This window comes from Rhinolophus sinicus, chromosome 3 (genome assembly GCF_057876585.1).
Source record: "Rhinolophus sinicus isolate RSI-liver-muscle chromosome 3, RSI-T2T, whole genome shotgun sequence".
In the NCBI taxonomy this organism is placed as follows: domain Eukaryota; kingdom Metazoa; phylum Chordata; class Mammalia; order Chiroptera; family Rhinolophidae; genus Rhinolophus; species Rhinolophus sinicus.
Window position 1 is genome coordinate 145,177,890 of NC_142503.1, and position 25,297 is coordinate 145,203,186.

Sequence of the window (25,297 nt, forward strand, 5' to 3'; positions counted from 1 at the left end):
TTTAAATGTCACATGATTAAAATGATTGTCAAACAATAATTTGTAACCATTTATCACAAAAACATTGAAGTTTAAACTCACAATTCAATTAGTCCACTCCAGTATCCTCCTAATGCCACAGTGAACACAGCAATTACAAAAATAACCACCATCGTGTAGTCAAAGTTAGGCCATGATGGAGAATACATTTTCACAGTAATATTATCTCCAAGAGTCTGAGAGGCAAAAAAGGAGAGTTAAAATTGGGATTAGTTTTCTTTCCACTACAGCATATGGCAGCAATACTCCAATTTTACTCTGGAATACCATACATTAGACCGTCAAGAATACTAGAACTATTTTTAACAATATGATATATTCTCTTGTCAAACTTATGAGGCTATACTTTGGTTTATTAAATCTTGAAAGTGCAGTGCTCCACAGAATCACAGATTTTTAAAGAGGTCAAAACAAATATCCTTTCTAAAGTCAGGGCTCAGAAATACCTTGTGCTAAATAAGAGGTGAATACTTCCTAAGTAAAGACTTGATAGGCCTTTATAGCTTCTTTTTTTTCTTATACTGAGAAAAAAAAGAAGTGTTAGTTTACTTAAAGTCGTAAGACATTGTATGTACTGTTATTTAGATGGAGCCTGACAGGATGTCAGTATTACAACTGAACATCTGAAAAGATCTCTACCTGTGAATTTATTAGTCCGTCTTTTTTTCACCTACTCTGCCATCTTGACCAGAACTCTCCTTTACAGCTTCTTGATAGCAAGTGGAGCATATATAATAGTTTAAATTAGGTGCCGTCCCGGTGGCTCAGGTGGTTGGAGCGTTGTGCTCCTGTGGGCTGCCGTGGGCTGCTGTGCTGCCGTGGGCTACTGTGAGCTGCCAGGGGCAGCTGTGTGAGTGGCCAGTGACCAGCGTGAGTGGGCAGCAGCCAGCTTGAGCGGATAGCAGCCAGCAAGAGCTGCCATGAGCTGCTGTGAGCGGCCGACCAGAGCACAAGGCTCATAATACCAATATGGGCCAGGGAGCTGTGTCCCACAGAACTAGACAGAAACAACGGCTTCAACCAGAGTGGGGGGTGGGGGGTGGGGGAGGCAGAAGAAGGGGAAAAATAAATTAATTATTAAATATAATTGGTTAAAAGTAAAGAGTTGTACTATTTATAAACTTTGTCTAATATGTAATTACTAATTTACCTGCTTCATATCTTTAAAGTCTTTGTAGTTCATAAATGCAATCAGTATTTTCACATCATGAAATTCAGATTTGTTCCCTAAGGGAGGAAACTAAAAGAAAAAGCATTATGAAAACATATGAACTACTAGTATATTTACAGAATAAAATACAAATTATTCCATTAAATGTAAATATTACATCTTTTTAAAGTTATAAAACAAAGTTTCCTGTGTTCTTTCTTAATATTTTTTTATACTTAAAATGGGTCTAGATTATTATATATAAATTATATTTCAATGAAGTTGATTAAAATAAAATCAATTAAGACTAACATACACATGACATATTTGTATCAAGTGTTGATATTTAGCATCATCTACTATCTCCACATTATATATGGTAATCAGGCATGTACGAGTATGTCAACTATTTATGCCAATGAAGGAGAAAAAAAGTACTGGTACAATTGTCATTATTGAAACAGTTTTAAGTTAGTAGAAGCCTACACATAGTGTTGCTATTATAATTAACATATCATGCAAATGTAATACATCTACTTCAGTATTTCTAATCCCTTACCTTTTGATTCTGTGTTATATATTCAGCTTTTCATCAGTCAAATATAGCAGGTACTCAAATAACATCGTTTCATTGTAACGATAAGATACCATGTCCTTTCTTAACATTACAGTAAGAGTTCTCAAACAGTTATATCATATATAACACACACACATATAAATATATATATTTGTTCCTAACAAAGTCATATTTACTTTAGGAATAGAAAATAAACCATAAAATTTTCCAATTAAATGCCTAACATAACCAGAATGTATATTTAAAAAGAACCCTACCATTAGATTCAAAACTCAGACCCTAAATCACACACAAAGAAGATAGTTCAACCTGTGAAATTTGATATCATGAGCTCAAAAGAAGTTTTCATAGTTTTATAACTTACTAGGACACTGTTATTGGCAACCAACAATGCTTCAGCACCTCCAATTTGTGCAATTCTGGCTTTTTGAAGAAAATGGCAGGTTCCCCACTGTACCACAACTGCTTTGTTCTTTATTCCGTCAGGAGGAATATCAGAAATGTTGCACAGTGGTGTGGAAGTCAGATTCATCAAACTAATGGAAGTCTGAAAAGAAGAAATGTCTTTAACATGATAAATACCGCATTTCTCCCTAAATGCATTCAGTGACAAAGTATCTATTGGTTTAAGACAAGGTTCTTTTAAATTAGAAATACTTTATGACAATCAGGCTTTGAGGTATTTTAAAATTCCCTAACTTGTTTTTCCCACAGAAAAAAATACTAAAGCAAAGCAATAAAATTTAGTATCATATATTACAACTAGTTTGTACAATAAAACATAATAATCACTCATTTTCACCTTTCAATATTTTTATGTTTACAAATAAATAGTAACTGTGATTTACTTACTGCATTTTCTAAGGTACTTGGAAGAGCTGTCCAATGAGGATTATATAACATACAATAATCCTTAGATGGTGAAGATGTGCCATTTCCAGATGCATGCAGGATTGCTTCCTGAGCAGCTGTCTAGGACACAAACAATAATTTTCACACTGGTGATAATTTGGCTTGCCAACAACTAAGGATTTTAATAAAGCTATTTACACACAGGTTTGACCACATTTCCTAAAGAGGGAAAGTTCTTTCAGTGAATTTCTTTTTTCTTGTTTAAGGAAATACTTCAAGTATTTATATTTGCCCAGAACACATTCTTTGAGGATGATAAGTCACTTTGTTATGCAGATACAATTACGGCCCTTGTTATAAGGACCATATCCCAGGGAGGATATGACCGTGATAACTTCAGTACTCCCTTCGGAGCCTGAAACTCTCCTTCCCAATCTCTTAGGTGTTATTATTTCATTGTTTATGTTCTATATAAGAAAATCCACTTGAAATCCCCCAATCTGTCATACTTCCACACTCTAAGTGTAACAATGGTTAAAAAGAAAGGTACATTATTATTTCTAAGTGCTATCTTTAGAAAAGAACAGAGGGTAATCCTGTAGATAAGTAAGAGGATTGATTAGGTTTAGATTAAACATTTTTGAAATGCATACTCTGTAAGTGAAATGGATACTTCTTATTGCATACAATAAAATGGCACATGCTCAGTTGGTTAGAGCGTGAGCTCTGAACAGCCTTGCTGGTTCAATTCCCACATGGGCCAGTGAGCTGTGCCCTCTGCAACTAGACTGAAGACAACAAGCTGCCGCTGAACTTCCTGAGGGGCGGTTGGATGGCTCAGTTGGTTAAGCGCGAGCTCTCAACAACAAGGGTGCCGGTTCCATTCCCACATGGGATGGTGGGCTGCACCCCCTGCAACTGAAGATTGAAAATGGGATTGGACTTGGAGCTGAGCTGTGCCCTCCTCAACTAGATTGAAGGACGACTTAGAGCTGATGGGCCCTGGAGAAACACAATATTCCCCAATTTAAAAAAAAAAAAAAGGCACATAATGTCACAATGTCCCCCTATTAATGATGCCAAGTTTGATTAGTTGATGAACTTAGTAACTGCAAAATTTCTCCAGTGTCAAGCTGTATTTTTCCCCCTTTGTGATTAGTAAGTAATCTGTAGTACTCAATGAACACTTCCACCTCCTCTCACCTAGTTTTTTAAGACTCCGTGATGATCCCTGCCTGAATTTCATTATATATATTATACTGGGGGCTGCAAAATGGTGAATGTTTTTTTAATACTGTCATTCCTTCTACATTTATTAGCTAGTATTCTTTAAAAAAGAGTTTTATACTCTTTCCTCTACCACCTTTTGTTTAGTATCACTAGAGACTCATTGATTTTTAAAAATTCACTGTAGTGTGATTGCAATTATTCACTTGATGTTCAAATTGTCCCAAATTTAGCCAGTAGAGCTTCTTCCAGCTGGCTCTTTGTATCCTTTTGACAAGACCCCATTAATCTTGGAGGACATCTTTTTTTTATTGGCACAAGATGTCCTAGGCTGACTTTATCCTTTACCTGCCACAGATCTGGAACCAGCCATTCTACTAAGCTCCTTTTGGAAAGGAATGATATTTTTCAGATCAGGATTTGCGTTCTCATTGTGCACAATGCTACTGAATTGCTATAACCTTTACAATAGACAATTGGCAGTATCAATCAAAATCTTTTAATACATAGAATCCTCTCATTCATATCCTACAGATGTTATTACACAAATGCACAAAGGTAAATGTATAAGGATATTCACTGCAGTATTGTTATAGCAAAAAAAAAAAAAAAAAAAAAATCAACAACTTCCACCAATAAGGAGCCCATTACATTCTGGTATGCATAGTACACAGCTATTAAAAGGAAAGAACTAGGCAAGATGGAGGCTTAGAGATTTAAAAAAATAGTAAAATATCTGGATTTAAAAAAGAAAGAACTAGCTAGATCTACCTGTAGAAACAGATGTCCATAGTGAGAACAGCAAGTTCCAGGAAGATATTTATAGTATAATCCTATTTTTATAAATAAAATGACTCCTAAAGCTCCTTATACGTATCAGTACATTTATGTATCTGCATATTTATGTCAGCTTGAAAGAGAATGTGGAGAGAGACACAAGAGGCTATTAAAAAAAAAAAAGAGAGAGGTAGACAAAGGCAAAGGTGAGGGTGTGAAAAGACGGGAGAAACTTAAAAATGGAAAAAATATTCAAACACAACAGAAAGGTATAAAGTCCTTCTCCTCTCATCCTGGTTGTCACAGTCACACTCTTAGGGGTTTCTTTTATATCTTTCCAGACATTATCTATGAATTTTTAGGATATACATATCAAATATATATAGGTTGTTTTAAACATGAGATATACGAGATCATATGACATATACTGCTCTGTAGCTTTTCTAAAATTAAAATTTTATATATTAGATTTTCCATATTGATACAGACATACTATCTCCTTTTACATAACTGTAATATATTCAGTGTTACCTTTATAATTACAAAAACTAAGAGATTAGAAAAAAGCTTAAATGTCCACGGAAGTAGATGTCCAAATACGAGTAAGATTTATTGCAATAAAGGGATTATAATCTTCCCTACAAATAGCAGAAAATTAATCACTGGTAAAATAAAAGCAAAACTCATTGACATAGGAATTATTAAAGCAAACACAAATTTTAATGGAAGATTAGTACAAAAGAGGAAAGTATAGCCATACATATTGTAGAATAGTTAGATTGAATGTGGAGCATGTGGCAAACTTCACAGCAAGTTAACAAAACTAAGTAACTTCAGCACTTCCACTACATTTTAAAATATCATAGTAAAATTTCTCATAGAGATTGTATATCTTCAAAAATTCAGTTTATTAGCAATAGATGTCACGAGTTTCAGAATTAGAGACCTGGGATATAGAACAGCAGTTTGACTATTTACTGGCTACGAGTATGTTACAAGTCATTTAACTTGTCTTAAACTTCAACATGCCCAGTTTTGAGATGACAATAAATGTCAACCTGATAGAACTGTCATGAAGATTACGTTAGATGATGTAATTGTTTGCACACATTTAAGCTCTCAATAAATGGCAACTACTATTATTAATAATACATCTAGCACCTTGCCAAGTACTTGTACCATACAAAAGAAATACAAAGTAATTAGTGGTTGCTTAGAATTTGGTGAAATGTGGGAATGGGGGTAATAGCTAAAGGTTATGGGGTTTCTTTTTTTAAATAATTGGCTTTATTTTTTAGATCAGCTTTAGGGTAACAGCAAAACTGAGCAGGAATTATGGAGTTTCCATATACCCCCTTACCACACCATGCACAGCCTCCCCCATTGTCAATACTGCACCAAAGTGGCATATTTGTTACAATCAATGAACTTACACTGACACATCATTACCACCCAAAGTTCATAGTTTACATTAGGGTTCACTCTTCGTGGTGTACAGTCCATAGGTTTTGGGAAATGTATGACCGGTCTCTACCATTACAGAATCATATGGAATACAGAATACCATGTTTTCCCGAACATAAGACCTAGCCGACAATCAGTTCTAATGCGTCTTTTGGAGCAAAAATTAATATAAGACCTGGTCTTATTTTACTACTATAATATAACACCAGGTCTAAAATAATATGATATGATATGATATGATATGATATGATATGATATGATATAATGTAATACCAGGTATAATACCGGGTCTTATATTAGAGCTGATTGTCCAGTTAGGTCTTATTTTCAGGGAAACACGGTAGTTTCACTGCCCCCAAAATCATCTGTGCTCTACCTATTTGGCTTCTTTCTGAGGTGATGTGAATATTTAAAAACTGACTGTGGTACATATCTATGAACATACTAAAAACCACTAAATTGTACACTTTAAATTGGCGAATTGTATGGTATGTAAATTATATCTCAATAAAGCTGCCCCGCCCCTCCCCCCACAAATGAAACGCTAAATTGTACACTTTAGAATTTACACAAGAAATTATAGTTTCACTGGGAAAGTTAAAAGCAAATCTGAAGGTGAAACGGATTAAAAAGTACAAATAGCCAGTAATAAAAACAGTCACGGGGATGTAAAATAAAGCATAGGGGCATATAGTCAATAATATTGTAATAACTATACATGGTGCCAGATGGGTTAGACTTACCGAGGTGATCTCTTCATAAGTTATATAAAAATCACTATGTTGTACACCTGAAACTAATATAATATTGTATGTCAAATGTAATTGAAAATAAATTTAAAAAAAATAAAACCTTAAACTGATAACCACAAGCAGAATGTGATTAAAGAGTTTCTAGTAAAAGCTTTAGCGGTTATGAGGGTGATAAAAGTGCAAATTCTTAGCCTCTATTTCAGACCTACTGAATCAGAAACCTTGGGCAGTTTATTTTTAACAAGTCCTTCTGGAAATTCTGCTTGTTAAAGTTTGAGAACCACAGCTCTAGGAGCAGTGCTTCTCAAGATTTAATGTGCATACATATCACCTAGCGATCATATTAAAAATCAGATTTTGATTCAGTAGGTCAGTACGAGTGTGAGATTCTACAGCTCTGACAAGCTCACAGGTGGTGCAGACACTGCTGGTCTATGAACCACACCTGGAGAGCAAGGCTGTAAGACAACAAAGTAATGGAAACCACATTGCTGTGAGTGAATTAAGTTGGGAAGCATAGAGAAAAAGGCTTGAAATTCAGTGTCCCTTCAAACGGTATAAGCACAAAATCAGGTGAGACTCGTCCCGCGCTGTGAGATCATCTGACAAGGACCCTGTGGTGCTGGGAGGGCAGGGAACCTTCCTCCATAGCCTCCAAGTTAGAGGCTCTGAAACATCTGAATTTCCCCCTGTAATCAACTGTAGTCTGGTCTTCTATGGCTAATCAACTTCTAAAAGACATTTGTTTACATTTTCAATCAGTAATGACAATATTCTCTTAGTAAAAAGCTCAGTATCAAGAGTTTGAAGGGATTTAGGGATAACAATTGAATCTCTTCATTTTATAGCTCAAACGGGTCCAAAATGAGCAAAATGAAGTGGCCTCTGGGGGCAGGATGAGAATGGAGCTCTCCAAAACCCAGAGCAGCAGCCTTTCAACCCTGGTGTCACTCTGTTCCTTCATGCAGCCAGATCCCCAAGCACCTACCACATAGCCAACCATCATGCTCCAGTTTAAACACTGGTCACAGATATCTCTGCATTAGTCAACTCCCTCTTCCATGACACTGGCATGGGTCTCCTACCACCATTCAAATTCTTCGAATACCCAATTAGCTCCTCCCACATCTTAAATATCCCAAACTCGAAGTCCTTTCTTTGTAGTCATCAAAATACCCACAACTCTAGGATTCTAGAGTTTCATGGAATTCCTTTCCTTATGACAACTGCTCCTTACCGCTTGCCCCAAATCCTCCCTATTCACGCTGGTTCCTACAACCACTGGTCATGGAATCAAGTGTCCTTCAGGGCCATCAAACCATCCATCTCACACCAGCGCCTGTACATAATGCATTTTACTTGATGCTCACATACGAGGAAAGCAAGTTTACCAGCCCCGCGTGTGAAACAGTACTTCCTTTCTTCACTCAAATTAACCTCACCTAAAACTTCACGGGATGCCTGTTGTTCATGAACAATTCCTAATTTACTTCAGCCAGATAACTTGATTTCAGTCATATTCCATCATCTTCTTTCCAAGTCAAAGGATACTGATGGCTAAATCTATCTTAAAGTTATAGTTGCCCATTCTTTTGATAATTTTTCTCCTAAATAGCTTTTGGTAGGACAACTGTCAAATGATTACCAAAAAAAGTCTGAAGACCTATAACGGTGCATACTATACTTACATCCTTGCAGGTGTACTGTCTCCCCATTTCCCAGACCAATCAGACCTTACATAGAGGAACATGTGTAAGGGCCTTTATTTCATCAGTGTACTTACACTGAGTCTTGCTCTGACTTTTAAGTCCCTGCCTCATGGGCCTACATCCATGCTTTACACTCCAGTCTCCTGGTATTTTCAACCATGGGCATTTGAATTCCTGGCCTCTGTGTCCACAGCCTCCTAATGCTGACTCACCAGCCCAGTATTAACCTACTGTAAACAGGCCTGTTCTGCTCCTGTCCAAGCCAACAGCACAGCTCGAGGATTCTTCTTTGACCTTGGCTCACAAGTTTGGTCAATTTGTCTTCTACCCTTTTTACTCTTTCAGAAGGTATCTTCCAGCACTGGATCTATGTTCCACATTTAAGTCTTCACACATTCCTTTTGAATATAACATTTCTCTCGCTAAAAATTTATCTAACATACTACCCCTACCCTGATATCTATGCCATCCATTGGGTCTGCCAGGACTCTGTATCTTGGCCCATTTTCACCAAGATTAAGCTCCGAACAATGCAATGTTAACCTTTATCCACATATATATTTAATTCCCTTAAAAAAACATTAACAGATTAGTCACAGGTGGTTCTTCTCTTTTCCTGGAGATGAGTAATCTGCACAGCAATTTCTTACTTTTTATTACAGATCAGAGCTTCTTGAACTTTAATGCTCTTGTTGAAGTGCAGATTCTGATCCAGCAGGTCTTAGGTAGGGCCTATGATAGTGCATTTCTAACAAGCTTCCAGGTGATACTTTGATGTTGATCCACAGAACACATGGTTAGACTTCATCATGAATAACAGTGAAAACTCGCCAATCTTCTAGACTTTACTGAGGTCCTTCTAGGAATTTTCTCAAGAGGTGACAGTCGTATCTGTACCCGCAGTCTGCTGGTATAGCCAATGTTCATGTTTTGGCCAGCAGTTCCCCCCTTTCACTCATAAATTCCTTCAAAACTTTTCAGCATATGCCTTACTGGGTCCCAGCTTCCCCATATCCCTCTATGTCAATTAAATCTGGTTTATATTATTTGTATCGTCATCCATTAGATATACTTAAGCCTTCAGTTTCAAGGGGCAGTATGTGAATGTGACTGTAACTCTCCAATTAACCCCCTGCAACCTTTCTTCATAAAATCTACAAATTAAACTGTTCCTCTATTTTTAAAACACCAAATATGAGGGCTGTGGCTTTTCTTTACAAACCTATAGTCCCTGAAACAGAAGACATACTGTTGCAGTATAATAATCCCTGAATAATAAATGCCCAGGAGCTACAGTCACCTGCATTACCTTTACACTGTGGCAATGCAGGAAGTGTCCCTTTCTTTACAATCATCTTTCTCTTTACGTAGGAGTGAGTTTTAAGTCAATAGTAACACAGTAAGAGTTGAAAGAGTTGGGGTTGTGTGTCTGAATGACACAGGCCTAAATAACTTTCTGATCATTCACTATTATATATTTTCTATGCCTCTTTCCTCCCTAATAACTTACATAATCAAGACAATCTACATTGTTTCTACTCCTACTTCCAGTATTTATGGAAAACTTATGGAAATGATGCACTAAAAGTGACTACACCCAGACACACAGAGATTAAGTATAATCTTATTACTTAATTAGTGGCTCAGTGGGAGCTAGGGCATCAACCAGGAATCAGAGTAGTCTGTGGGTCATAGGAATAAAGCAGAGCCAGAATCAGTCCTCATACTTGGAGAATCTGGGGACATGCAATGTACAGGCTAAGAGGTACTAGGTTGTAGAGAGGAGACAAAGTAACCATTCTTTCATTCAACAGTCTGTAGTCCACTAGGTGCTAGGGGGTATTGTAGAGAATGAGTCAGATAGGGTTTCTCCTTCATGGGGCTTATATTCTACTTGCTACCTAGATCCAGCCTTCTTCCTGGTTGTCCATAAATAATCTTACTACTTAACGACATATCTCAGCTGTTAGAGAATTTATGATTTACACTAGAATTCACAAACTCAAATGCTTAAAAGGTCAGGCAGGTAATATAAATGCACAAATCAGAGCTGACTTAAGACCAAAGAGCATGCTAAAGTTTGGCAAATTCTGGCCTAAGGCAATCAAACTTTTTTTTTTTTTAAATTAGTATTTTGGGGTAAATGGCTATACCTGGAGGTGTTATGGTCTAGATTTTTATAAACAGACTCAATTTCAGGTGATTTTGAACAAAAAATGTATCAAATACATAATAAACATGAAACCTATCAAATACATAATAAACATGACTTTTCCTATCTTTAAACCAGTGCCCCAATGATCTCTGAATTGCCTTTAGGGCCATTTCTCCCTCTTGGAGAATAATGCATCTTCAAAAGCCATGTAGTTCTATCATCCCATCTGGTCAAATCCAAGAAATTCAACAACCTTTCTTCATTTTGCCCCATCTTTGTCCCCTTTAGTTCAAACTGGCAGTGTTTTGTCTCACATAATCCCATTGAGACAGGTTACTTAGCATGTTGTTAGGTCAACAGGGAGATCCCTGATGAAATAAAAGGCAGCCATATCCTGAAACTCCAGGTTCTGGAATGTCTCCTTCACTCCAGGACAAAGATATGAGAACACACTTTGAGGTTAATAAATTATCTCATAAATCCCTTTTGGCTGGACAAAGGAACAGATCTGATAGATAGGAATGGGTTCGTTAATCCCTTTAGGATCTGATAGCTAGGAATGGGTTGGTTCGTTAACCCCTTTAGGGTTGGCAAACAGGACAAACCTGATAAAGAATTCCATTAGGCGGCACCAGCCCCCTTCCCCAAGCAGGCAAGGGAAGGTATAAAAGAACTTTCGCCTCAGTCACTGGACACCCCCATTCGGGACCCCCTCTCGTTACGTGAGCTGCGACTCTTTACTTTTAATAAACTATCCTCTTTTACAACTTCTCGCCTCTCCTTGGTCCGTGCTTCCATTCTTCAGTTTCACGAGACACGATCCCAGAAAATATCCTATATCACCATAAATTTGTTATCAAATGCTTATTCAGCCACATCCTACTGTTCTTTTCAGAACACGCTTTCTCATTTTTTGCAGTATGGATAGCCTGAGAATTTTCCAGATCTTCAAATTCTGGTTCTTATGAATAAATAAATTGAGAAATTTACCGAATCAGTTTTGTCATATATTTTTGATTCACAAAAGAAAATCATTAGCACATAATTTTGTGAAAAAATATCAATAAATGTCAAGAACCCCTGGGTTCTAGACCTCTTTTTTATGACTTCGTATATGATCTAGGATAAGTCATAATCTTCCTGAAACTTCTCAGGATTATTTTGAGTTTCAAAGATGATACATACGTAGGAGTTGCATTTGGGGAAGAAGAAAACACTGCCATCAGTGACTTAGAAAGCAGACAATAGGATGCAGAATCTACAGACAGATCAGAGGAGAAAAGATAAAAGAAAAATTGTGAAGAATCTCAAAGTTAAAGGAATGTGACAAAACCAGCATGTGTGAGCTCAGGCTGCCGTAACAAAATACCACAGATTGATGGCTCAATCGATATTTATTTTCCCACAGTCTAGAGCCTAGAAGCCCAAGATCAAGATGCTGGCATGGTTGATTTCTGGCAAGGGGTCTCTTCCAGGCTTGTAGAGATGGCTGACTTCTCAAAGTGTCCTCACATAAGGAGGGAAGGAAGGAAGGAGGGCACGCTGGGCAACAATCCCATCATAAGGGGCCCAACCTGATGACCTCATTCTAAACCTAATTATCTCCCAAAGGCCCAATCTCCAAATACCACATTAAGGGGAAGGGCTTCAACATAAGAATCTGGGAAGCACACAATTCAGTCCACAGCATTCTGCCTCTGGCCCCCGAAATTCATCTTTCTCATGCAAAATACATTCATTCCATCCCAAGAGTCCCAAAAGTCTTAATTCATTCCATGATCAACTCTAAACTCCAAAGTCTCATCTAAATATCATCTAAATCAGATATGGATGAGACTGAAGATACAATTCACCTTGAGGCAAAACTCTCCTGCTGTGAACCTGCAAAACCAGATTAGTTATGAGCTTTCAAAATATAATGGTGGGATAGGCATAGGGTAGACATTCCCATTCCAAAAGGGAGAAATCAGAAATGACAAAGGGATACTGGGACTAAATGACGTCCAAAATCTAGCAACACAAATTCCATTAGATCTCAAGGCTCAAGAATAAACTTTTTTGGCTCAGTGTCCCACCTTCCAGGCCCACTAGGGCGGCAGCATCACCCACATAGCTCTGTGGGGTGGTCCCACTCCTTTGGCTCTGTGGAATTCCACGCCTTAAGGTTCCCAGCAAATGCCCAAGGCTTGTTGAAAATGAGGCCGTGGCCCTGATGCTCTCTCAATAATTGCCTTCGAGACCATTTCTCCATCTTCCTGAAGAATAATGCATATTCACATCATCCCATCCTGTCAAATCCAAGAAGTCCAACAACCTTTCTTCATTTTGCCCCATTTCTGTCCCCTTCAGTTCAAACTGGTAGTGTTTCATATCATATAATACCATCAATTTGTTATCAAATGGTTGTTCAGCCACACCCTTAGTGTTCTTTTCAGAATAAGCTTTCTCATTTTTTTGCCATATGGATAGCCTGAGAATTTTCCAAATCTTCAAATTCTGGGTCCTTTTTGCTTAACAATTCCTTCTTCAATTCTTCTTTCTTCTTTTGCAGTCAGGAGGAACCAAGCTACTCCATCAGCAATTTCCTTAGAAATCCCCTCAGCTAATATCCAATTCCATTGCTCACAATTCTTTCTTCCACAAAACACTAGAACACAGTTCAGCAAAGTTCTTTGCCATTTTATAACAAGGACTGACTTTCCTTCATTTTGCAATGACATGTTACTCATTTCTGTCTGATACCTCACCAAAATCGCGTCTAATGTCTGTATTTCTAGCATGCACCTCAAACCTCTTCTAGCCTCTACCCATTACTCAGTTATAAAGTTGCTTCCACATGTTTAGGTATTTGTTACAGCAGCACCTCACTCCAGGTACTAAAATCTGTCTTAGCTTGGGTTGCCATAAGAAAATAACCATAGAGTGGGTAGCTTAAACAGAAATTTATTTTCAGTTCTAGAGACTATAAATCTAAGATAAAGGTGCCGACATGGTTGGTTTCTATTGAGAGCTTTCTATCTGGCCTGTAGATTGCCACCTTCTCCCCATGTCTTCACATGGGGGCGGGGAAGGAGAGACAACAAGCTCTCTGGTGTCTTTTCTTATAAGGCCACCAATCCTACGTATCACAAATGACCTACCCTCTGACCTAAATTACTTCCCAAAGGCCCCATCTCCAAAGATCATCATTTTTGGGGTTAGGGTGTCAACATATGAGTGGGTGGGGCCACAATTCAGTCCACAGCACAGCAGCTCAGCCTGTCTCTCTCTGATAGTTTGGGCAGCAGAACACACCTAGTGTACCGTGGATGTTAAGAGAGGCGGGCAGAAGAGAAGGAATTAAAGAAGATTCTTTGAATTGGTATATGATACCAAAGGAATACAGATTTCTGCAAGAGATTTTTCTGCTGGGGGTCCCGATGATCACTTCACTGTAGTAACAGAAAAGTCTATATAACACTTCACATTTCTTGAAATTACGAAAAAATGAACAGAAATTTTGTAAAAACATTATGAAAAAGATTTTGGATTCTTCAGTGAGTTTGGAAGAAATTTAGAAAACAGATCCAGGCCACACCTCTCAATGTCTTTGAAACAGAACTCGGTGACCATGACCAAATAACACTATGAAATAAAGGTCTAAGAGTGGGGCTAGGGGCTGGGTGCACTTGGGAAGCGTCAATGTGAAATGGAATTATGGCAAGGCCAAGAGAGAATGAACTACCTGCCAGGCACACTTTTAAATTCTAGACTTAATGTTTAATCGGTTTAGAATATATTAAAATAACCAGATGTGCAGCAGCTTGAGTTCCATATACACAGTATGGTCACCGATGCGAAAAGGAGAAGGTGAGGAGGGTAGGCTACATGATGATGTTGAAGGGTCTTTCCAATATTAAACCCTCTGCCTCTTCTACAAGAATGTGACAGTGGTTTCTGGAGATGACGTGCTGCCTCTAGATAAGTGTATTGGCCCCATTCTTACATGACTAAGGGGAAAGAGGTCCAGCAGTGCCAGCTTCAAAAGCCCAGGAAGGAAAAATTAAATGATTAAGCTGACATTATTAATTCAAATGAACTCAGGGAGGTCACCTAGAACTGTAAGATTATGGAAGAGGCATAAACACGGACTTCAGGGAGAAAAGGGTAACAAAACAAACAAAAACCACCAGAGTTGTAGGAAAGGCAGTAGGTATTCAGTAAGTAAGCAAAGAGAGAGAGCTTTTGCTGAGGAAAAGGATGCCAGATTTATTTGAGTTCCTAAAACAAGGAAAAGTAATGAGAAAGAGATCATTTCAGAAAATTAAAGGGTCAAGGGGAAAACCAACCGCTGAGAAATCAATAAAAAATAGAAAATCAATATTACTAGTTGGCACTGAAAATGATGTTTATTGAATTGAAAAAGATCTTGTTGGTTTTATTCAGTCACCAGCACAGTACGTGGCATATAACAACAGATGCACACTAAATAAATACGTGTGGAGTGAAAGAATGTTACTGAGTCCTGTAAGACTTCAGAGCTAGTTGCCCCAAGATGTGCCTTTGTGGTATGTGAATTGTTTTGAGCTAAGGGCAATTTTCGTTGTGGGCCCGGAAAAACACCTGCCCCTCCTTGACTACCTGGAAGAACTTGAATTAGGGGCCTTGGAAGATTATCACAGATAACCAACCTCTTTTGACCTGTCTGTACAGCAGGGCAAACTTCTATTTGCTAAACGTCTCCTTTTTCTTATCACCATCTTTAAATGACCTTTGAAGTCCCTGAGTCATCCTACCTCATTCCTAGCTCAGAATGTCTTATATATCCATTTTTCCCTTTCTGTCTTCGAATCTTTCGTGCATGTTGGGGTCTCCGACTCTCCTGTATGCAGGGTTCCCTATTTTCTCCTGCTAATCTGTCTGATGCTTATTTGATTATTAGACCAGACAGAAAAACCTTGAGGGTAGAGGAAAGATTCCTCCTCTCTCACAGTCCCCACAACCCTGGGACTGAGGAGTACGGAACACAAGATCAATACAGTAAGGTACAACAAAACACATACATGCAATACAAAAATAAAATCTAGAATGTGGGAGCGATAGGCTAGCTACAATTTAGAACAAGGACAACTTTTAGATTTGTGAAGCCCTTGAAATTATATGAAAATTCTGCCTACATTTTTCAGTGAAAGGGTTCAGAGCTTTCATAAGAATTTCAATGAGAGTTTATGAACAACTGATATATTATTAGGTTGATTACTAGTGCTGAGAAAGGTTTAGTGGGAATGTGATAGAGAACATATATTCCCTGCAATTAGCTTAAGACATTGAAATGAAAATGAGTGCAAAAGCACTCAAGACAAGTTTTATATCTAGGTTATAGTTTTTTGTGCATTTACATACTATCTGAATTTTTTTTTGGGGCATATCCAATTACATGATAAACAACACCTCAAAGATTCAGTCTAACACTGCTACTTTGTTATTCTCTTTATATTGTACTCCCCCCAAGCAATTTTTAGATACATTATCTCATTCATGTTACTAATGTTGCCTAGCAAATTCTCAATACACCAAAGGCACTAATACATTTTAGGCTTTGATTTTGGGTTTCTTAAAAAATATTAATGACACTTTCATATTGAATATGTTTACTAATAGTAATCCTTTGAACCGGAAAGTACGTAAAACATACTCTTTCAGAGAAGTACACATTCTAATAGAAAGAACTAGACAGGCATACACCCTACAAATTCTGCGTAAATAAAACTCGTAAAAGTTTCCAACCTGAAATTCCCTAAGTGAAACTTACAAGAAACAAAAACTGAACCACTGAACTCTGGTTCCTGACCACCCACTGAAGCTTCTGTTGTTTGATGTTGAATTTTAAAACACCACTTTTCTGCAATTATGAAAAGAAACTTGTGGACACATATTTGTTACTCTTATTTAACCTACTCCTCTCTCCTTTTAAAGTAAGCAGAGAACTAAAAACCACTAAAGTCATTACACTTTGGTGTGTTCTTTTAAAAGTTATTTTAAATTATTATTACCAAAGTCCCCCAAAATGGAATCAAATAAACCCTTCCTCCTACGTATTCAGGAGGAAGAAAAAAATCTGGATTAGAGCAATTAAATTAAAGTGCAGTCCTTGAACTGCTGACTTTCCTGAGGTCACGTACATTTTTTCAAGAAGGAAAGAGGTCAAGCAGCTGTTGGACAGACTAGACGATAAATCTCAGAGGTCATTTTTAAATGCCCGGAACAGTGAAAAACTATAGAGAAGTACCAAGGTCAAGATAGCAGGAGGGGTTCCGCAGAGAGCTCTCTGGCGGGCAGGTCCTTTGGGGGTTTCAAAGGACAGGACTGGTGGCGGGGGGTGGGGGGGGGGGTGGGGTGTGGAAGGCTGGTGGGAAGAATGAAGAAGAGGCTGGAAGGAAAGGGAGTAATGGAAAGGGGAGGGGAATGAGGGAAAACCAGGAGCAGGCCGCGGAGCCGCCAGCAGAGCTCGGGCGGGAGCCCAGGAGGTGGGGAGGAGAAGACGACGGGAGCCCCAGCCCAGCCCCGCCCCGCGGAGGCCGGAGCGCCCGCCCGCCCGCCCCTCTTACCAGCCGGAGCAGGAAGCCCCAGACCAGGGCGGCCGCGGCGGAGGGCAGCCGCCGCTGCGGCCCCATTGGACAGCTGGACGCCTGGCGGCGCAGCGCTGCTCGGCCGGCACGGGCTCCGGGTCCTTCCGCGGGGCTGCCTCCGTGACCCCGCCGGACACGGGCGCGTGGCGGGGTTTGGCCGGTGCCGCCGCTGTTGCTGGGGCGGCCACTGCTGCGCCGACTTCCTTTTCCGGCCACGCCCGTAGGACGCGGAAAGCCCCGCGCCGAGCACTTGGAGGCCGGAGTCCGCGCGCGCCGTGCGGCCCGCGGGCTCCCTCTGCGTCCCTGCGCGGCCTGGCCTCGCGTGGCGGGACTGGGCGGGGCTCCTTTAGGCGGCCCGACCTGAGCTCTCCCGGGAGTCTGCCGAGGCGAGGGACTTTTTCGAGGCCCTCCGTCTGTTGGAGGTCCCCGAGTGCTGCTCTGTACCCCAGTAACTACCCGGGTGCTCTGAGCCTAATTCATCTGCTCAGCAGCAGGTCCTGGCCACTCTCCCTCATATACCCCAAATCCGTCCACCTCCAAAATCGCTGCAACCACCCTATCCAAGCCACCACTCTCCCCTCCAAACTAGGCTCTGTTTCCACTCCTGACAGTCCAATATCCACATAGCAGTCCTAGAGAGATCTTTTTAAAAATATAAATCACATTCAGACCAAAATCAAAACTCTGGCCTACAAAGTTTGCATAATATGGTTCCTGCCTTCTTCTCTGACGCCATCCTCACTGCTTTCCCGCAGGGAGATGACTTTAAGTTTGCTTTAAGTCACAAGATTATGCCTTTGGTTTGTGGCCTTTGAACTGGTGGAATGTTTCTTCCTGCTAGAATGTCCTGTCCAAATACCTGGCACTTGGCATTCACCTATCAGCTTAAATCTTAACTTCCCCAAAGGGAACTTCCTGACCTAACCCAACCTAAAGTAGCCACTCACTCACTTTCATATCATGATTTAATTTCTCTACATAGCCCTTTCACTCTCATATTCTCTTGCTTATCTGTTCATTTAGTTACTATGTCACCTTCCACTCGCTAGCAAGGAGTGTCTTTGCTTTCTTCACTGCTATATCCCTTATACCTATAATTTTTGGCATAAAGTAAGTCCTCAAATATTTGTTCAGTGAACATTCAATACCAAACACTGAACAGAATGCTGTCCCTGCCATCCCACAGCTCAGAGTTTAGTATAGGACACAGATGTGTGAGTAAACACAGTTCAGGATGAATAGTGACTCTTTTATTTGCACAAGATGCTATGAGAGTATAAAAGGGACACATAAAAGGAGTGCCAGGAAAAATTCCAACTTAAGCTGTCTAGAACAGTGAGCTAATTTTAGCCAGGCAATGGGCAGGGGAAGGGAGAGACTTCCAGGGAGAGTGAACCATTAGTGTCAAAGCCAAAGATGACAGTGCAGGAACTGCAAAACTCGGGCTTGGTTGAAGTTATGAGTAGTGAAAGATGGCGAGAAGGCAGAGACCAAATCACAAATAGATCGGGACAGCCTATTGGGACTTAAGCCTTCATGTAGTTGGTGTTGGAGAGCAAATGAATAATAAGTAGAGCATGACAGATAATGACGGTTTTACAAAGCTCTCTGTGGTAGCAGGTGGGGTGGCAGATGTATTGAAACATGGCAAAGTGGAAGGAAGCCAGGAAATCTGTTAGGCAACTGTAGTAAACAAATTCAGGCCAGGCACTGTGAGAGCCTGAAATAAGACAGTGGCAGAAGAAATGGGGAAGAGGAGATGGATCTGAAAGATTTGTAGCAGAATTTGGTAACTGAGAGGACATGGGGCATGGAAGAGAGCAGGAGTCCCAGGATCCTGCCGTAGGCCATTTATTGAGATGAACATCACAGGAGATGAAGGTGGTGGTTGAATGTGTGAGCAAGGGGGAAATACTTTTGGACATAAATTTGAAAAGCTCGTGGGACACCCAAATGTGAATGTCTGTAGGTTAATGGCTAAGTGAGTTGGTCCAAAGCTTACCCTGCACAATGAGGCCAGAACTCAGGTCTCCTGCCAGTCAATCCTAGACTCTTCTCACACTTTCTAGCTGCCTAAGGCAAGCCAGGTTCCCTGTTTGTAAAATGGATGTAATAGACTAGATGATTTCATCTCTACGTATTTCCTTCTGCCCATCATGGCCCATTGCCTAGTGAATCTCCAAAGTCGCTACTGAGGCTGTCTGAAGATCTCTGGTTTTTCTGTCCGTGTTTATGCCCATTTTTCCTTTCGATCAGTGGAGAAAATGACTACCTGCAGCCAAAGAACCTGCGTTACAAACTAGTTCCTTGTGCAATTTCTTTTCCTGCTTTTCGTTTTCTCACCTGAAAAATGGGGACAGCACTATTTGTTCTGCCTGTCTCATGATTATCATAAAAATCACATGATTTATACTTTGGGTAAAATTACTCTGAAAATTAAAAAAAAGAAGAAGAAGAAGAGGAGGAGGAGAAGAAAAGGAGAAGAAAAATAGAAGTCTGTGTTATCGTGTGGTGCAAAGTGTTAGCACTGTTTGTCATAATTCTTCTGCCAGAATGGTTTCTCCTTGGTCAAAGTCTCTGTGCAGGATGAAGTGAAGGAAAGTAAGAGGGTTAATGGAAGATTAAAGGATTCTTTAATGACTTTACTACTGGAACAGCTGTTAAAGTTTATTTGGAGTATGCCTCTGTTACACATGAATTTCCCTGCAAGTATTAGGTAGAATAAAAGGTACCTGGATAATTTTTAGTCAATATTTTTCATCTCTAAATAAACTATATATAAAAACCCAATTACGGAAAATAAGTATAATAGATTAAAGATTGTTTTAATTTCTAAATATATGTAGTTAATGGAATCTTTTTCCAGTGTTAAAAGATGGATTGTTATTGTTTGTCAGAACCTTTGTATATTCTAGAAAGTGGCCAGGAAATATTGGCTCCATTTTACAAAAGAGAAAACTGCTAGATTGACAGCAGAGGAGGAAGAGCTAAAATCCAATTCCCTGCCCCAACACACTAGATCATTCATATAACCTGTGGTGTGCCGGTACTGCACAGTGTTTTTTACATAGGGGACACTGATGAAGTGTTGGTAATGAGCCCCAAAGACTTTCTTGGGCAGTGCGGAGAATTACTTTAGTATAGAGCAGTGATTCTCTATCTTGACTATTACAATCACATAGGAGAGTTTTAAAGGATACCAATGCCTGGGTCTCACTACTCCCCTTTCCCCATGCATGTCTTAAATTTAACTGGTCTGGTTGTAGCCTGTGTGTTATAATTTTTAACTCTCCTCAGGTAATTATAATATGCAGCCATGGTTGAGTAACTTTGGCTTAGTCAGTGATTCTTGAAATGTGGCTCCTGAACCAAGAAGTATCAACATCACCTGGGAACTGTGAGAAATGCAAATTCCTCCAGATCTACTGAATTAGAAACTCTGGGAATAGTGCCCAGCACTCTGGGTTTTAATAAGCCCCCTACACAATTCTGATGCATGCTAAAGTTTGAGAATGATTGGTTTAGAGCAATGTTCCTTAACTCTTGCTGCATATTAGAATCATCTGCAAAGTTAAAATAAAAGACAAAACCTATGCTCCAATATTAATCACACTGAAAGGAAAAACAGACAAACCCATACTTAGAGTTAAAGATTTGAACACTTCTCTCTCAATATTTGAAAGAACAAGTAGGCAAAATATCAGTCATGATACAGAAGTCTTCATCAACACCATCTAATTGGCATTCATAGAACACTCCACCCAACAACTGCATAATACATCTTATAATATCTTCAAGTTTACACAGGACCTTTGCCAAAATAAACCATATGGCCATAAACCACGTCTCAAAAAATTTAAAGTTTTCAAATCATACAAAGTATGTTTTTTGATCACAACAGAATTAAATTAGAAATCAATAACAGAAAGGTATCTTGAAGATCCTCAAATAATCAGAAACTGAACTCACATTTCCAAATAACCCACGGGCCAAAGAAGGAATCACAAGGAATTAAGAAAATATTTTGAACTGAATGAAAATGCGAACATGACATATCAAACTTCTTGGGCTGCTTAAAAGGAAAGTTGTAGAGAAAGGTATGACCTTTTTAAAATCAATGACCTAAGCTTCTACCTTAAGAAACCAGAAAAGAGAGAAGATTAAATCCAAAGATGAGCAGAAGAAAGGAAATGAAAATATCTGAGCAGAAAGCAACAAAATAGAAAAAAAAAAAAAAAGGCAATAAAGAAAATCAGTGAGACCAAAAGATTGGCTTTTTGAGATTGATAGAATTGGGAAAACTCTAGCCAAACTGATTAAAGGAAAATAAAATATAAATTACCAATACCAGGAACAAGAGAGGGAATATTATCTTCAAGCCATTGAAAGGAAGAAGTAAATATTATAAACAATTTTATGCCAATACATAAAACTGACTACTTAAATGAAATGGAGAAATTCCTTAAAAGACAAACTACTCAAACAGAAATAGATATTGATCAGATTAGTTGTTTTAAAAATTGAATTTGTCATCAAAACCTTCCCACAAAGAAAACTTCAGGCTCACATGGCTTTAATGGTGAATTTTACCACATATTTAAGGAAGAACTAATACCAATCTGCACAATTTTAAAAACTTGAAGAGGAGAACACCTCCCAACTCATATTATGAATACAGTATATCTTTTTTTTTTTTTAAGAAGACTCTTTTTTTATTTTTTTCAACAGGACTTTATTGGAGAATAGTGTATCCTTCCAGGACTTTTTCCAAGTCACGTCGTTGTCCTTTCAATATTAGTTGTGGAGGGCGCAGCTCAGCTCCAGGTCCAGTTACCATTGTTAGTTACGCAGCCTACCATCCCTTGCAGGGGTTGAGGAGTCGAACCGGCAACCTTGTGGTTGAGAGGACGCGCTCCAACCAACTGAGCCATCCAGGAGCTCAGTGGTGAGCTCAGCACAAGGTACCGTGTTCAATCTTAGTTGTAGGGGGCGCAGCCCACCATCCCTTGTGGGACTCAAGGAGTTAAACTGGCAACCTTGTGGTGAGAGCCCACTGGCCCATGTGGGAATCAAATTGGCAGCCTTTGGCATTAGGAACACGGAGCTCCAACCACTAGAGCCACCGGGCCGGCCCAGATCCAGCATATCTTGATATACAAAACCAGACAGATGATATAAGGAAACCACAGACCACAGTGAAGGAAATCATCAACAAAATGAAAAGACAACCTACTGATTGGGAAAAGATATTCATAAGTGATACATCCTACAAGGGGTAAATATCCAAAATACGTAAGGAACTCATACAGCTTAACACCAAAAAAAACCAAAAAAAAACCCCCACAAATAATCTAATTACAATTTGAGCAGAGGACCTGAATAGACATTTTTCCAAAGAAGACATACAGATGACCAACAGACACACGAAAAGATGCTCACCATCACTAATCAAAACCACAGTGAGATACCACCTCATAACTGTCAAAATGGCTATCATCAAAAAGTGAACAAATAACAAGTACTGGTGAGGATGTGGAGAAAATGGACCCCTCATACACTGTTGGTGGGATTATAAATTTATGCAGCCACTATGGAAAACAGTATAGAAATTCCTCAAAAATATTAAAAATAGAGCTTCCATATTACTTCTGGGTATTTATCTGAAGAAAACAAAACACTAATTTGAAAAGATATATGCACCCCTATGTTTATCACAGCATTGTTTACATTAGCCAAGATTTGTAAACAACCTAGGTGTCCATCAATAGAAGAATAGGTAAAGAAGATGTGATATATATATATATATATATATATATATATATATATATATATATACACACACACACAATAGAATATTATTCAGCAATAAAAAAGAATGAAATCTTGCCATTAGCAAAAACATGGATGGACCTAGAAGGTATTATGCTAAGTGAAATAAGTCAGACAGAGAAAGACAAACAGCATATGATTTCACTTATATGTGAAATCTAAAAAACAAAACAAATGAACAAACAAAATAAAACAGAAACAGACCCATAGATACAGAGAATAAGCTGCTGGTTGCCAAAGAGGAGCGGATAGGGGAAAAAAGAAAACTACAGACCAATATACTTCATGAACACAAATGCAACAATCCTTAACACAATTTTAGCAAACAGAGTCCAACAAAATATTAAAATAATGATACATCAATCCTAATTAGGAATCATCCAAAATATGCAAGAGTGGTTCAATATTTGTAAATTAATCAATGTAACTCACCACATCAACACCACAAGGTCAATATACAAAAATCAATTGTATTTCTCTATACTAGCAACAAACAATTGGAAATTAAAATAGAAGATACCGTAACATCAAAAACTATCAAATACTTAGGGATAAATTTGGCAAAAGATATACAAGATAAACTTTGAAAACTACAAAATGTTGTAAAATATTAAAGGAAACCTAAATAAATAGGGAGATATGTTCATGGATTAGGAAAGTCAATATTAAGATGTCAGTTCTTTCTAAATTGACTTGACTTCTAGAAATGCAATTCCAATCGAAACAACATCCAGATTTGGTTTTGTTTTGTTTTTGTAGAAACTGGGATGCCAATTACAAATATATATGGAAATATAAAGGAGCTAGAATAACCAAAATAATTTTTTGAAAAAGAACAAAATTGAGGACTAAGCGTATATTGCGTTGTATAATGTGCACTTTTTTGCCCAAATTTGTGAGGGGAAAAAATAAGGATGCACATGATACATAGGTAGTACTAATTCCATATCTATATAAATGTTTTTAATTCTATTATTTATGCTTATGAGTTAAAAGTGTAACTCTAGAAATCAATAACGATATCCATATGCAAAATAATACCCTGGAATACAATAATTGGTTTTGTTGAATTTACGATGAATTTGCAATGACGAGGAGTTGTTGGCCTTATATGATGTATAAATATCATAAATTTGTTACTGGTACATAAATTTCTTGTGCCTTGTATCTGTTCTTGTGTTTTGTAATTATTTGTTACATAAAATTTCTTGTACCATACTATGTTAAAAAATAAATGCTAAAATTCCTTTAAAATACAAAAAACAAATACCTAAATGTAAACAAATAAACATTTGAATTAAAAAATTAAAACAAAAGATTTTTCCCCCCTGAAAGTTTGAACCAAAACTGTGAGTGTATATTATACACAAGAGAGCATTATACATGGCAAAATATGGTAAATATCTGATTTCAAAATTTACTTAAAATTACAGTAATTGAGAGAGGTAGTGGCATATATATAGACATATAGATCAATGAAACAGAATAGAGTTCATAATTATATATATTATATATATGTCATATATGAGGTCAGACAATTAAGTTTGCGAGCTCATCCTAGAAAAAGTGCTACATATCTCATTGCTGAATATCACCAGTCACTTTTGAAGTACTCCCCTTGGGAAGCTATGCACCAACACCAGCACCTAGTCCACCCTTCAAAGCAATTTTGGAACTCTTTCTAGAATGGCCATCAGAGCTGTCATATTATCCTTGATGTCCTGAATCTCATCAAAATGCCTTCTTTTCAATATTTCCTTTCTCTTAGGGTAAAAAATCAAGTCACTGGAGGCCAGAACAGGTGAGAAGGGAGGGTGTTCCAATACAGTTATTTCCTTTCTGGCTAAAGAACTCCCTGAACTGATGCATTGTCATGATGCAAGAGCCATGAATTGTTGGTGAAAAGTTCAGGTCATTTTTGTCTAACTTTTTCATGTAGCCCTTTCATACTTCCAAATAGTAAACTTGTTTAACTGTTTGTCCAGTTGGTACAAATTCATAATGAATAATCTCTCTGATATCAAAATAGGTTAACAACATCGTTGCAACAAGTTCACAAACATAATTGTCAGACCTCGGTACGGTAGTTCTGTTTTTAATTTCTTGAGGAATCTCCACAGTTTTCCAGGGGCTGCACCATTTTATATTCCCACTAACA

The 25,297-nt window shown here is 38.4% G+C and overlaps 1 protein-coding gene across 3 annotated transcripts in view; it reads right to left on the reverse strand.

Moving 5' to 3' along the window:
* SPPL2A (signal peptide peptidase like 2A) overlaps positions 1 to 17,773 on the reverse strand; it is a 47,490-nt gene extending 29,717 nt beyond the window's left edge. The window contains exons 1-6 of one of the 3 annotated variants that reach the window (XM_074327749.2): positions 17,290 to 17,424; positions 6,830 to 6,882; positions 2,619 to 2,734; positions 2,131 to 2,313; positions 1,190 to 1,279; positions 82 to 215 (exon numbers count right to left, since the gene is read on the reverse strand). In XM_074327749.2, coding sequence (XP_074183850.1) covers positions 82 to 215; positions 1,190 to 1,279; positions 2,131 to 2,313; positions 2,619 to 2,669 — 458 coding nt within the window. In that variant the 5' untranslated portion in view covers positions 2,670 to 2,734; positions 6,830 to 6,882; positions 17,290 to 17,424. Of the gene's footprint in view, positions 1 to 81; positions 216 to 1,189; positions 1,280 to 2,130; positions 2,314 to 2,618; positions 2,739 to 6,829; positions 6,883 to 17,289 lie in introns of all 3 variants that reach the window. The other 2 variants (XM_074327748.2, XM_074327747.2) reach the window with 2 other exon arrangements.
* Positions 17,774 to 25,297: the final 7,524 nt, after the last annotated feature.